This window comes from Amblyomma maculatum, chromosome 5 (assembly GCF_055883805.1).
Source record: "Amblyomma maculatum isolate TAMU_Amacu chromosome 5, ASM5588380v1, whole genome shotgun sequence".
NCBI lineage: Eukaryota > Metazoa > Arthropoda > Arachnida > Ixodida > Ixodidae > Amblyomma > Amblyomma maculatum.
In genome coordinates this window covers 68,284,879-68,299,912 of record NC_139348.1, presented here as the reverse complement: position 1 = coordinate 68,299,912, position 15,034 = coordinate 68,284,879, and the positions used below count along the sequence as shown (strand labels likewise).

General features: G+C 44.7%; 1 protein-coding gene across 1 annotated transcript in view; it reads left to right on the top strand.

Annotated features, from left to right (window-relative positions):
* The window catches only part of LOC146188455 (beta-hexosaminidase subunit alpha-like), a 54,078-nt gene that overhangs the window by 38,478 nt on the left and 566 nt on the right, over positions 1–15,034 (top strand). Inside the window, exons 9-13 of the mRNA XM_084603780.1 lie at positions 4,156–4,242; positions 5,820–5,892; positions 8,944–9,115; positions 12,219–12,309; positions 13,542–13,646. Coding sequence (XP_084459906.1) covers positions 4,156–4,242; positions 5,820–5,892; positions 8,944–9,115; positions 12,219–12,309; positions 13,542–13,646 — 528 coding nt within the window. The remainder of the gene's footprint in view (positions 1–4,155; positions 4,243–5,819; positions 5,893–8,943; positions 9,116–12,218; positions 12,310–13,541; positions 13,647–15,034) is intronic.

Here is a 15,034-nt window from a genome sequence, read left to right as displayed (position 1 = left end):
TTAATTTCACGCTTGTGCTCACGCACTGCAGTCACTAAATTGTTTATTGACCGGCCAAACATAATACGGCGCGAAACGCAACCACTGCCCTCACAGTTATCGTCTATCACACCGTGTGCACAACGTATTCGACAACAAGAGGTGAGTAATATTCGTGACAGAAAGGCTTTAATACCTGCTGTGTTATGCAAGATGCTCCGAGTTCTGCGTTTGCCCAAGTTTTATCTGAGTTTGCGCCACGGCATTCAGTGAACGTAGATAGCGGGAAGCGCGAAAGCAGAAGAGAAGAAAATGTCGAGATGAAACTACACTATCGCAGCCTGTGCGTATCGCTCTCTAATTTCCAGCATAGCAGACTGAGCGATACAGACCGCCAGCGCCGCCTATTTTATCACTGTAATGTCGAAAATCACAATGCCGTGACTTATCAACTATCTATCTACACTCTCGCTGGAAGCCGCTGCTAACGCCCGTTACGTGTGGGCGGAGGGCGTGCCACCTCTTACTGTCATCATCAGTCTATCCATGATCGAAGGCACACAGTCCACATGCAGTGCTTTCTAACGCTACCCCCTTTTTCTTCTTTTGAATACATTAAAGAATAACGCTGACCGCAGTGGCTGTTTTTCGATGGAGGCGAAAACAAGACAACCATGTACTGTGCGACGTCAGTGCATTAAAGACACACAGGTGGTCGATGGATTCTGAGGTGTCCACTACAAAGTCTCTCTATAGCCTGAGTTGCGTTGGCATATAGTGTACGTTGGAACGGTAAACCCCCGAACCAAACCCTAATATTTTATTCATTTCATTAAGTGCTTGTAGTTCTTAGTGCTATCAAGGCTGATGAAAAGCAGAGCGTTAGGGGAATGCCATAAAGTTGAAACTTTTAGCTTCGAGTGTCGCCCTTGAGTCTCAGCTTGCTGGCTGCCTAATCGAACGTTCGTATACTCACGAGGAATCTAGTACGAGGAGATGCTGCTGGAGGCGCTGCTGTGCCATACTTGTTTGCTGCTTCACTCGACAGGAAAAAAAATAAGGGGGGGGGGGGGGCGTCTTCTACACGCTGAGTTCTTTGACTTCCTTTCTCTGTCGATGCGATAAGCGACCTGATAGCGTATCACAGGCTCCCGCGCGCGGTAAAGGTATTCTGGAGCCAACAGGACAAAAAAAGAAATATGTTGTTACGTGATAGGCTATCGATCGAAAAACCACTTTTTAATGCATACCCGCTCGCGCTAACACTGTGCATAGAGAAGGAGTTCAGTCACCAGAATTGTCTATGAATGCCTTCTCGTTTCCTGCCCACTCACGAAGTGTTTTTCACGTTAACTTCAGTTTCTTTGTCTCTGGAAACGTCAAACAATCTCGCCAATTTTCGTGGTAATAAAACGCTAGCGCCATCTATAGTGTTGTAGGGGACATTAACCATGTGGCGACTGCAATTTTGATATTAGGAAAAAAAAATGCGAAAAACAGACAACAAAGAATGACAAAAACACAGTGTTCTGTTTGTCTTTTGTTCTATATTGTCCCTGTTTTACGCGCTGGGTTTTGCTAAAATGAACGCATTCCAACTAGTCCAGTTTGCCGTGCTTATTGACTGCAATGTTTCCTAACGCTCAGGTTTATCGTCTTTCATCGCACGATAATGCACACTGGCATCGTCATCCTTGTCCTCTGTGCCTTTACGCCTGGGAAGCATTCCTACTGCTTGCTGAGTTTTGCTGTTACAATGCTGATTGGAGCGCCGTTACATCATTACAGTACGAGATAACAATAAAGATTCAGCAGACATTTCATGCGTCATCGACAAAGGGGCTGCAATGCACTTGCTATGATGCCCTTGCGTTCCGGTAAAAACGGCCCTGGAAAAAACTTCGCCTTAGTAAACGTCGCGGGGAAATGTGCCCCCCGTCAAAAATGTCCCAGGAAAAAAATTTCCTATTTGCGAAGTAAAACAAAAATTCCCCAAAAGGGTGCAATATAACGCCAAACTTCCGCCTCGCTCGGAAGCGAGACGTGAGTTGCTTTTACTATTAAGAACTTTTAGTGATTTTCCCTTGCAGTTCCTTCGTGGGTTCAGCTTAAGGCTTATTTGCATATTTGTTCCCAGCTGTTTTCTTGCTTTCCACTTGCTGTAGTTCTTTTTTGTGCTGTAAGCATTAGACTGCGTTTCCCATTGGCGGGCGGCAATATTGTGTGCCGCAGAGCTCGCAACCGTACGCCTGGAAGCGGCCAAAGAATGAAATGATACGGTGTGTTCGTGTCAACAAAAAAATATTGTAAACCTAAACATTACTTATATAAACATAACCAGACATCATGATATGGTAAGCTTCTGTACATTGCTTTTTCACCATGCCTTCTCTACCGCCTGTAACTACCATAGGCACACATATGCGCCAGATCCCAAACAATGACTATGTCCGTTCTCAAACGAGGAATCCATTAAAAAGCGTAATTTATTTAGTACTTATTTTCGAAGGATTCAGTCATTCAATTCTTGCTTGGGGGGGGGGGGGGGGGGGGGGGGCACTTTTTTCTAGGGGCCTTTTTTTCCGGGCCGTATCTTCCAGGAATATATTTTCCAGGTTTTTTTTACTTACACCGATGCTCGTAGTGTCTGTCAATTTCCTGCCACACCCGGGGCATGAGCTCGGGCATGAGGCGCGCTCGGTTACAATAATTTCAAAAGCTCCCGAGTTCAACTCGTCACTGTCAAGGTAGATCCAGTAGCATCATGGACCATCGCTTCGAGCTACAGCAAACGTCTGTGTACCCGAAGTAGAGTTGCAGGGTCACTTTCTCCGGTCGGAAATACTTTCGAAGTGCTTGTGTGGCGAGCTAGACGTTCGAGCTCGGCCTCTTACGCTCAGAGTTGAAGAGCAAGTTCCTGCGTTCCCGGGTTCTTTAGGATAGGGAGATTGTCGGAAAGCTCTGACACATGCAGGTGAATTGGACTATCTCCGTACAGCGAGGGACGCCTTGAACACACTTATTCATTACGAGGTTGTGTAGAAGCAGTGATTCTCTTAGTTTATATACTACCGTAGGAAGAGCACTTTTTTGCAAATCCAAATTTTTTCTTCCTTAGAGTATCTCGAGCTTTGTCGGATTCGTTGATCGACATGTACTGAGCTGAAGCTTCCTTTAGAACTGAAGGACTGATACAGTTACTGAAATAACAAGAGCGCCAGCATGAGGTAGCAAAGCAAATCTAAGAGGAACAAACACGCACTTTAATTTGCGTATTCCTTCTCTTCATATTCAGAAGCAGGCAAGTATTCACCGCTTCTCTGCCACAGCCGTACACGCTACGGCAGAGCTGTTCACACATGACTCTGCAAAGTTAACTTTCTGACCCACCGCTTTATTCAAATCATGCGCGCAGCCTGCCAGTCTACGTGGCTAGGGGGAGGCTCTATACATCGTGGTGCTTTTGAGTGGAATAAAAGCCACCCCACTTGATGATAATGCGGCTGCAGTATTCCCTCGCGAAAAAAGCAAAATGTAATAAACTACAAGTTGTGCTAAAGCGCGTTCACTGCACTTCTAGTGCACTATAAAACGTTTGTAAAATATCGTAAAACACGTGGTAATAACGCGATAAAAAATTTCCGTATAAGATTTACTGCCAGAAGTAACGCACTGGGTGGAAAGACAAATGAACGAAAGAATGCACAAAACAAACAAACAAACGCTGTGATCACATGAGTCGTACTCTGTCGACTGCCTACGAAGCCTGTGGAACGACGCCCAAGTGGTGATAGCTGCACAGTGACTATAGATAAACGAATGAAACTAGGTTGCATTTCGAGGGTTGAATTTCATGTCTGGACTGCGTTAGTTCATCATCTGTAGGCGCTGCCAGAGCTTGGGAGATCCCAAAGTTCGCCGAACTCAGAGCAACCTGGAGCTTAGAGCCGCTCGCAGTAGCTGTTTGCTTGCTTTCTAAAATAAAGCATTTTATTTATTTACCATAAATATCTACTGAGCTATGTAAAAGGCCTTCTAAGTCAACATAATACGAAAACAAAAATGGCTTGCGGGAAAAATTATACATATAACGCAGCAGTTTACGGGAGGAAGAAAAAAAGAAAACCATGTCACATAAAAGTTATTGCAAATAAAATTGTCGCACTCTTATTTCAGGAAGTCGAACCCGAACATCACGAGCTTCATGCGTGAAATGGGCATCGCTGGAGAGTACGAGAAGCTGGAAAGCTACTACATACAGAGGTGAGTTTCACTTGACAACTCGACGAGCCTGCACCTTTAAATACCCGCATTCTCGCGGCGGGCGTCCATAGCTTCTCGAAAATGCATCGCTTTCGGTGAATGTTACTGATGTCCAAAGTCACCAGCTACGCCTACGGGAAAGAATAACATGTGCGACCGGGGGAAGAGAAATGTATTGGATCCACCGTAGGTACATGGTACGGTTGAAGACGAAAACTGACGCCGGTGGCCACACATTCCGCAGTACTGAAGTTTTTATAAACTATAAACTTAATCTAGGAAGCTTGATTAGAGTTTGTTATCGCTCTTTCACTAGCTGTGTCAGAGGAAAGTGTGAATTACTGATGGCTTACCGGCACCCCTTCCTGCCGCAGTGGTGTTTATTCGCTTAGAGGTGTATAAAGTGTTAGTGCGGGGTTAATTGGAGAGACATGGTGCGGGCTTGGTCGAACAGTGGGCGCACTGAAGCTCATTAAAGGTGATGTAAAATAATGCTTGTAGTACAAGAAACCAAACGTTCCTTCGGGATGGTAGTATCAGCGTAGCTGCAATTTTATAAGTTATGATTGGTCGTTAAGAATGTCTAGCTGGGTTTAATCACGTCGCTGTCTCTTTCTTCGGTCCCGAAAGTAGCAGCGTACCATCTTGAGTGTCAGAACGAAAGAAAAACGAAGGCGCGAGCGACGGCAGCGAGTTCGTGATGTAAATTATGGAGGCGCGTGCTTCCATAAAAGCACAGGATTTATTTTCTAGACATTCTTTACTTCATCTTATGGCACGAATAACATACGGGATTTTTACTTTATGCTTCTGCATCCGTCTCTGTCTACCTGAACAAAGCCCTAAATATTTTCAGTGGAGGACAAATTCCTATCCACATTCAGCCAATTGATGCTGCTCTTTGGCATGCTGTCATTGCCATCGCTGTAACCTAGTTGAGAAAAGCGGCGTCGGAGAAAATGCGCACAAGATGTCGTACCAAATTTTGAGTGCGACCGTACATTGAGCAGTGTGCAGCGCAGTCTCGTAGCATTTCGCTTATAATTTACATCAGTCTTCTACTCATCTAGAGGCTAGTTTGTGACAGGAATTCGAACCGACGGAATATGGACCTCTCACAAATGTAAGTGCTCTCTGAAGAGTCCCCAATAACGAATTTAAACAAAAAAAAATATAAACCCATGAGCGTAAGGGAAAGGCGGTGTTGAAGGGGCTGAGACAAATGATGCGCTTATTTTATTTACAATATTTAATTGAGCAAAATTATAAAATATACGCGAAAAGGTAGGTGGGCGGATGAGGTTATGAAGTTCGCAGGGGTCAAGCGGATGCAGCAAGCACAGAACCGGGTTATGGGGAGAAATATGGGAGAGGCCTTCGCCCTGCAGTGGGTGTAGTCAGGCTGATGATGATGATGATGGAATGAAAAAGTGGTGTTAAAAGCGCTGTTGCTTGGACTCTTACGGTGAAGGTTGAGCGTTCGCCTAATATTTCCAGTAATTGTATGAATTTCCAATGACAAATTAAGCTGCAGTTTTCCCCATTGTTTTTCTTATCACCGTTCTCTATGTGTGCAGGCTGCTGCGACTTGTTCGGCGCACGGGCAAGAGCTACATGGTTTGGCAAGAGGTGTTCGACAACAAGGTCGAGGTGAGTGAACGGAGGTATCAGCGTTGCTTGATTTATCAAACCACAGCAAATATTTACCAAGCCCACGAGCGGTATCTTAGCACTCATCCTCTATCTGCTGGACACTGCTTTCAGATCTCCTAAAGGTGTTGTGCTTCAGTCAAGTCGAGCTTACCCGACGAAAGCTTGTAATATTTGAAGTAAAGCAACTACAGAAGAGTCAACGGTAGCTGTTTAGAAGCATTATATGTTTTGTGTCGATAGGAGAGGAGCCTATCGCCAGCTACAACGTGCGGAAGCTGAAAAAAACAAGAAACGCACACTGTCAACACAAGTACAATCTCAGGTCGTTTTAAAACGTCGTACAAAGTTTGTGTTGTAACGTATGTATATGTACAGCAACGTTTCCATGCGCAGGAGGACATACATTAAACTAAATGCCCTCTCATGTACGGGCACGCAGTGTGTATGTGGCCACTAAGTGGAGATGCCTCCTCTCAATCCTGTAGCGGTTATTTAGACAACTAAAAGCGTAGGTAATGAATGTTAACAAAAGGTGATGCGAATTTACTGTTACATAATCTCGTCCGAAATTGCATTTGCTATTGCATTTAATATCATCATCATCATCATCATCAGCCGGGCAAACGCACTGAAGGCCAAAGACTTGTCCCATATTCCTCAAATTAACCCGGTCCTGTGCTAGCTGCACTCAATCAACCCCTGCTAACTTTCTAACCTCATCCTCCCACCCAACTTTTGCACCCTTCTCCCCCTCCTGCTATGCTTTTCTTCCCTTAAAATCCAATTTGAGGCCCCAAGAAGTCATCAGATATCCTCCTCTCATACAACATGTCCTGCCCATGCCCATTTTTTCTTGATTTGCACTATACTGCCATTAACTCGAGTTACTTCTCTGACCCACTATTCCTATTTTTGAACGTTACACCTACCATTTTCTGTCCCATAGATCTCTGAAGAGTCTTCGCAACTAACACGACTGAGAGTCATGGCTGTTTTAGCTAAGCAACTGTGCTGTTTAAGCAAGACCTTTTGGGCACGCTGACCTAGTGGGTCTTTACACAATAAAGGGCAAGCTATTTCCACATTTTCCACTTTTAAATGCACAGAGTCACATTTATTCCACTACATTTCATAGTCCGACATCATAGTAGATATAGTAGATATCTCTGAAGCCTTGAGCGCACCTTTCATTACAATTACCCGTGAAATATCGCGAATCGCTGCCTTGCTTTTGACCTCTAATTTATGCTGGGAACATTTAACATTCAAAAATGGTATAAGGCATTTTTCGTTCAGTAGATGAGTGTGCTGTCCATACGCTTTTAGCTTACTGGTAGGCAGATATAACTGTTTCACTCTCCTCATTTGAGCAGCACCAATGAACCTTTCTTTATAAAACGGTATTGCATGCTCCCATTGCATCGAATGCATCTGATACAATGGTTGTGTTTTATTTCTCACTTCAAGGAAAAGAGAACTGCTCGGGAAAGGTGGTAAGGTCTTCACTTGTAACAAGCTTGCAGTGCACCTGACACAAGTACTCGACGTAAAAATTAATCTTTCAACGCGGAAACAGATGTTGAGTACAAAAACTAAACATATTTAAAGTAATATACATTCAGCCCGCGACAAATCTGCTGCACCCTGCGTAGAATTCGATATTATTTCACCATTGATTAGAACTGAACAAAATCTCAGCACTATGTTTCGCACTGTAATGCATTTGAAATGATTTTCAAGGATACAGCCCCCCCCCCCTTCCCTCGCATACGCACACACACACGGTCTTAGGACCTGTCAGAATTGAGCGCTTATTTTCCTTGATACTTTTTTCACAGTCTAGAAAAAATTATTAGAGAAGCTTATCTCGGGGCGAAGCGTGTTTCTTCAACTGTAGTGTATCGGGGGCCATAGGCGCGTGCCCGATTTGGCAGGGAAGGATCACGGGTTCGATTTTCATTTCACGAAAGTTATCCATGGGCGCATTACTATATGACTTGGTAACTCAGAGTATTCATTTATAGTTTAAAATACGCCGCTCGTATTTAGAAAAACACACGTACTTTTACGGACTGCTGAGATGCACTTGTGACATGGCATTGCGTCACAGCCGTAAGGCGATAAATGTTTCAAGGGTGCGAGCGACCTACATTCTCATTTCAAGTCCTTCTGCGCATAAGGCCTCACCTGAACACATGACTTGATATCAAATCGCCTGGAACGTCTTGTTTATCCTATCTGACAGAGGTAGCATAGGGTCACGCTAATTGAAAGTTATTTGCGCACCCTCGAACGTTGACCTACATTCCTCCAGAAGCAAGAGCAGTAACCACAGTAGCGTCGTTATAAACAACACTGATTTTTCAAAGTATATTGCACACCACAAGGGGAGGGAATTACGCTGCGCTAAGCTTCTGTTGCTGAAAACTCTGGTCATGCTGGGCTCACCGCTCGCTAGCAGCACTCATAAATTATCACAAAACGAGTGCTGAGTTTCTTTTTCTAAGCAAGAAACGACGCAACTCCCATGCTACTTTCGTAGAAATCTCAATCTGCGGTCGCAGACACTACGCAGCTATAACAATACCTAATGAATGAAATTTTCAACGTTTCTTTATGCTTCGAAGAGGTGGCACGCAAAGGTATAAGGCAATTTACACTAAGGTGCTGCTATATGAGATTTGTTTATGTGTTACTGCTCTACAGTGATATTTCATTGATTCCTGCCCATTTCATGGCGAAGACCAAATGCAGGCAAACAGACTGGCCCCCTATACTAATGTTTGCACGTTATATTTGTTTTTACCGCCATTACGTCTACATTTATAAGCCTCTTCTTCCCATTGAACACGCCGAAAATTAAGGAGTGCCTTGAAGATAGCTACTCTATCTATAAAGGCGATGATAGGAACCTAGTCGTGTTTCCAGGAGCTTATATTTGCTATTCCTCCCATCCATATTGCTCTTAAATGGGCGGTCGTTACTTATCCTGTGTTGCCACAAAAGCTGTTTCTACTCATCGTATTCGATTCTGCACGCTTGGTGCAGGTGGCCCCGGACACCATAGTGCACGTGTGGAAACAACCGTACTTGCCCGAGTTGGAAGCTGTAACGGGCGCCGGTTTCCAGACCCTATTGTCAAGCTGCTGGTACCTGGATCATATCGATTACGGCGCCGACTGGAAGACCTACTACCAATGCGATCCGCAGAACTTCACAGGTGAGCACAGGTTTCCTTTAAAACCTCTTGCAGTGGGAAGGTAGGAACGGTGGCTATGACGAATGCCTAAAGGCGGGTGTGAAGGCGATGCCTAACGAATGACAAAAAAGATAAAGAAACAGAGCCCAACTTTCTGCCTTCAAGCGCTAAAATGAAAGACGCAGATAATTCAAGGTAGAGAAAAACATGTGTCAAAGACGTAGGTTCTTGATTGATTTGCACCACTTGTACTTTTTCAAACGTCTGCCGTTTTCCCAATACACATGAGAGTATTTTGCTAAGTGCCTCGATTTAAAAAGCGGCCGCTGCGCCCGGAATTTGATCACCTAAGCAGCCGCTTTGGATACCATTGAAGAGCAAGCAAGCAATGGACATGGTATTAAAGAGTTGTATACCTTCAACGCGCTACCCATTACATTAGAGGAAATCAGGTGACGCAATGAAATTTAAGGCTCGTCTGCTGACCCGCTTGCTTTATTGACGAAGCCTACGTGAGAGACAGGGTGAGCCGGCTACAGCTCGTGCTACAGGTGGCTGTCCTCTGCACTGCGCGAGACTTTTATTGGAGCAGCGTCCACATGGCCTTAGACGGGGCTCTGGTTTTGGTGGTCCAGCCGAGGGATTTTGCCAACGTTTTGTGTAGCCTGTGCGAGCGCCGAGAAGACTTCAGTGCGTTGCCGGAATTAGTACGCGGATCATGATGCACTAGCATGGGTCAAAATAGCAGATCATTGAGGTGAAATTGGCGATACCACAGGCTTCTTGTAATAGAGTGGAGCTACCGTTTTCCGTAATCCGCTCTGCAATATGCTGCGTTTTTTGTTTGACGATATTCATTGTTACGTAATGTCCTGATTCTTCATAATGAGAAAATAGAAACCGTATGGATGCCAAAACATCACCAAAGACTTTTTGAAATTGTCAGCAATCCAAGACTTAGTATAATATATGTGAGGACATGTCAGATAATTGAGAATTTAGGAGTTTGTTTCTAATCCACTTCTTATAGAACACTATGTGCCCCCATCCCGCGGTGGTGCAGTAGTGCTGGCTTTCTATTTCTGTGTCTAAAGATAGGGGATCGAAACCCGGCCGCGACGGCTGCTTCTTGATGGAGGCAAAAAGCAAGGCGGCCATGTGCTGTGTGATGTCAGTGCACCTTTAAGGACTCCAGGTGGTCGAAATTTCCGGAGTCCTCCACTACGGTGTTTTCCATAGCTTGAGTCGCTTTGGCACTTTAGACTCCACACACCGCCACCGCCGCCGCCGCCGCCGCCGCCGCCGCCGCCACCACCACCACCACCACCACCACCACCACCACCACCACCACCACCACCACCACCACCACCACCACCACCACCACCACCACATTTCGGTTCCTTTTTTTATTGAATGATTACTAAGACTATACTGTACACTGATTACTACGTAGTGTTCTCCCACGCATTAAAAATAACTATCGAATTTTTTTCTAACCTCTTTCGAATTAGGTTAAGTTAAGCTTAAGGTATGGTTATTGTTAAGTTTGTTTTTCGGGGCGCGTGGAAGTGCAAAAAAAAAATCGCCGTTTTTACATTCATTGACGTTTGTTTTTTCAAGGCAGATTGAATTTAGTGTTGTAGTGAGCTGAAACAACAGTAAATACTTTTTTCTTTCACGTGTCACGTGGTCTAGATTGAACGGACGTCTTCGCCATCGTTCGGCTGTTTAAACAGAGGCTAGTGAATGATAAAAATATGTGCATAAATTATCGCAAATAGCACGTGGTGATACCCATATTGTAATCACTTATAGATCATTACAAAGACTAAACCACGCAGCAAAAATTACGTGTCTGTACTCATAGCTTGAGCAGAGTCGCCGTCGCTGGACCTGGCTGCAATCACTAGAATGAGTGGCACTATGGAAGATGAAGAGAGCGGAAGCATGCAGGGTGCACCTGAAGATGAACGGCAGCAACAAGCACATCGCGAGGAAGAGAGGCGGAAGAGGAGGGGATATGACTGGAGCATAGAGTTTGTATTTACTGTGAAAGAAAAGCGGCGCATACAGTTCCATGCATTTAAGTGGACAACGAATGTGCGCCGCCATGGTACAGCGTTTTGTTGACGCGACTGCGCTTGTGCATGCAGCAATACGGCTCTGTCGATGGTCGCGTAGGAAGCAACAGGCACAGAACGAAACGCTGTTTTTGGAAGTGCAGCGCCAAAGAAGGTCCATATTCACTGCCATGTCCTTGGTACATATTTGATTTGCATCTTCTAGGGGCATGCATGTAACTGTTTGTGTACTCTTCGCGCCGAACAGGTTGCGCTCGGCGGTAGTTGTGTATCAGTCGAACGAGAAGCGTGAATAGTGTGGAAGCGTTTGAGAAATTCGTCGTTTAGATAGCGGGTTATGGCGATTATGGAAAGGCGGACACCTGAGTGATACATTCAGATTACAATACAGTGTGCACTGCGATTTTAGCTTCCGATGGCACTGATAGCTGGTGGGATACCTGCAGCTCATACCTTCTTTCTTTAATAACGTGATAATTGACACACGTCAACTACGAGTACGCCCTTGTGTTAACATAAGCCATAATACCAGAATATGGACGCGTGCATATCCCATGGCAATAAGAACCCGACAGCCGATACTCATCCCAGGCTGTCAGGATGCTCAAGCATGCTACTAAATATCCGTGAGCTAAGTGCCACCTCAGCGTCGTGTCACTTTTGTGTGAGAGTACCGTTTTCGCCAAAAGTAACCAGGCTGTAGGGTTTCCGTCTCAGCCGTGTTTGGAACGCTTGATCTATCTCAAAAGGCAAAAGAAGAAAATGGTCTTCACAGGTAAGAGTGATGGACTTTTTGTCCGTACGGGTGATTAATAATCTGGCATGTCCTGTAAAACGCTTAACTACAGGGCCAAGGAGCAAATCGGGCAGCTTGGTTACTTTTGGCAAAAACGGTACATTATGCTGTTTGAAGCCACAAACTTTACCAAGGGGCTTTTCGCTCTGTCTCGCTTTCGCAGTCTTGGATGTGTTCTCCTGATCTCTTGTCGGCAGAGGTAGTGCACGAGTTTTAAAGCAAGCCTTTAATTGTTCATTAATTGCAGGTTCACCCGAGCAGAAGGCGTTGGTTCTTGGCGGAGAAGCTTGCATATGGGGAGAGTATGTGGACGGCACAAACCTAATTAGTCGCACCTGGTGAGTTGATAGCATGAATCAGAAGTACCAACAACCTTCATACAACCAGAGAAAAATTACGTTGTCTTTGTTGCTCCTGAAACTTCATTAGGTAACACAAAGGCACATGAGTTAGACATCTGTGATGATGAAACCACGACATTTGAGAAGCTTTAAAAGGTAAAAGACCTCAAATATTTAGTTATTTCGGTTGTCTTAAACTTCCATCATGTTCCGCAATCAAAGTTATACAAGGTCTTTCAAGTAAGACTTCCTGCTATTAAGAAAAGTGTTTTGGCTTTAGAAAACTGTTCTCTTCAGTGTAGCAATGTCTGCGGTGTAGGGCATAGTAATACAACAAAGATTTGCTAATTAGGAGGCTGGTTATCCATTAGTGAATTTTTGACCTTTAGCTATTGCTCTCAGACTCGTTATTTTTTAAGTGCTTGTAGCCCGTCGTAATATCCGTATAAATTATTTGAATTCCGAAAATGCCATTCTCATCGATCTTGAAGCATGGCAAATATCAGATAAATATCAAATCGCTCTGAAGTAATAAAACATTCTTGTGGCACTTCAAGCCTAGAGCGATGAGCCGGAAGCCTTTGGGGCTGGGTCTGCTGTAGCGTTTCACAGAACCCTTCCGATCACACACTGCATGACATCAACTTCTTTCGTGCCGAATTTGAGGTGAGTATCTCTACTCAGCGGTGATGAGGGCCACTCAATGCCGTGCATGGCGTGTGCTACGCTCCCTTCATGGTGCCGTTGGCAAGACGTTGTCATTGCGCCTCTGCGTTGCAAGGGAGAGGACAGGAACACTAGTCAAGAACTAAGATGTGTTTTTCACGGGCTCGGTGTGGCGTAGTTGGTTAACGCGCTCAGCTGGTGATCGGAGGGATGGGCGCTCAATTCCCGGTTCTGTATCCTAAAGGTGAGACAGAAACTCGCCCTTATCCCACGGAATCTCGCCGGCAGATCTCGCCAAGTAAAGGTGGAGCCTTAACCATCTACAGAAATTATCTGAGATAAGTTACAATTCACAAGCGAAAGCGCGATCACGGGTGTGCGATATGGGACCGGGTTTGCTTCTTGTTTTTCGGCTGAGTATTTAACGGGAACAAGGAGGAGTCATGAATGCATATGCAACTATTAATTGAAAATCATTGCAATAAAATGATGCAACATTTGAACAATCATTGATACTTGTAATTTTTGTTCGTATATTCAAACGAGATACCTATACGTCACAGGCCGCGGGCATCCGCGCCGGCTGAACGACTCTGGAGTCCCGCCTCCGCGAGTAATCCGAAGAAGGCGGCGGCCAGGTTCGAGGAGCAGCGCTGCCGGATGCTCAGGTAAACACATTGACTCAACATTTCAATCTGCGCGATTAAGACTTTCGCGAAACGAAGGGCTTTCCGGTATAAACGCGGGTCAACGAGACATTCTCCTGCTACTTTGATGCGTCGATTCCTCAGTAGCGCTAATAGCAATGTAGGCGGCAGTAAAGTGCCTTCCCTCATAATGGGTAGAAATGAATGGTCGAAGTCATCATCATCATCATAAGCCTGACTATACCCACTGCAGGGCGAAGGCCTCTCCCATATTTCTCCACTTAACCCGGTTCTGTGCTAGCTGCATCCACTTCACTACTGCGAACTTCTTAACCTCATCCGCCCATCTAACTTTTTGCCGCCCCCTGCTACGCTTTCTTTCCCTTGTATAACAAGGGTATAGCAATGGTCGAAGTATAACAAATTAAATACCGTATAAGTAGCATTACCTTAACGTTCAGTTTGCAACCCCGGATTACAATTGTTTGAAAGAAAAAATTGAAAACAAGGAATAGAGTACACACCACGCAATGTTTTCATTTCGGACTTGACCATCAGAGCAAGCCCCGTTCATGAATACCCTTGCAACCACTTATTATGGATATCGAATTTGCTCTGAGTCTACGTCGCCATTGCGTTCAGTACTATTATTCTAGTTCCCGATACGTAGTGGGACACTGATAAAGATAATCAGCGTGTCTGATAGCGACACTTAATTTTTATAACGCACGCCTCGTTGGCCATGTCGAAGGGTAGCGGCAAGATAGTGAAACGCGTACACGTTGGAAAATGGTGGTGGCCTCTTTGAAAAGTGTCCCAGTAACGGCACTTTGACCTTCGGAAATCTTACTCAATTACATCTTTTCCTGTATGGGCACCCGTTTCATATTTTGTGGAAGCCTTGAAGCACTGCGGAATATATACCAATACTGGGTTTACTTTGGAGATATTTGTGTTTAGCCTAGAATAATATATTCACCTGAGAGCTATTGCTTGTAATGAGCACGGATGCGAACTGAGGTATGCCACAAGCACACAATGAAGTATTTGGGAGTTGCATGCCGAAGTTGGTTTATCACTGGATTTAGTAAATGGCTGGATTGTCTCGCGTAAAAATGCAGGTATTATATGTAATGGGCTTAATTGTGGGTAATTAGAAGATATATTTTGCTGCTGTAAATATGCGAATTTTGCCATAGAAAATTCTAAAGCGCCAAGCAGAACAGGGCTACGTCAACGTTTATGAACTTCAGACTTTCATTGAAGATATTTCTATGTTATAAAGCAGCCATTCAATTTTACGAATGTAATATATGTAGCTTCTGGTGTACGTGAACGGCGACGGTGGTGGTACGAAGTTGTGCATGCTAACCAGAAACGGAAGGGTGCCATGGTAGTGTTGTTTTATT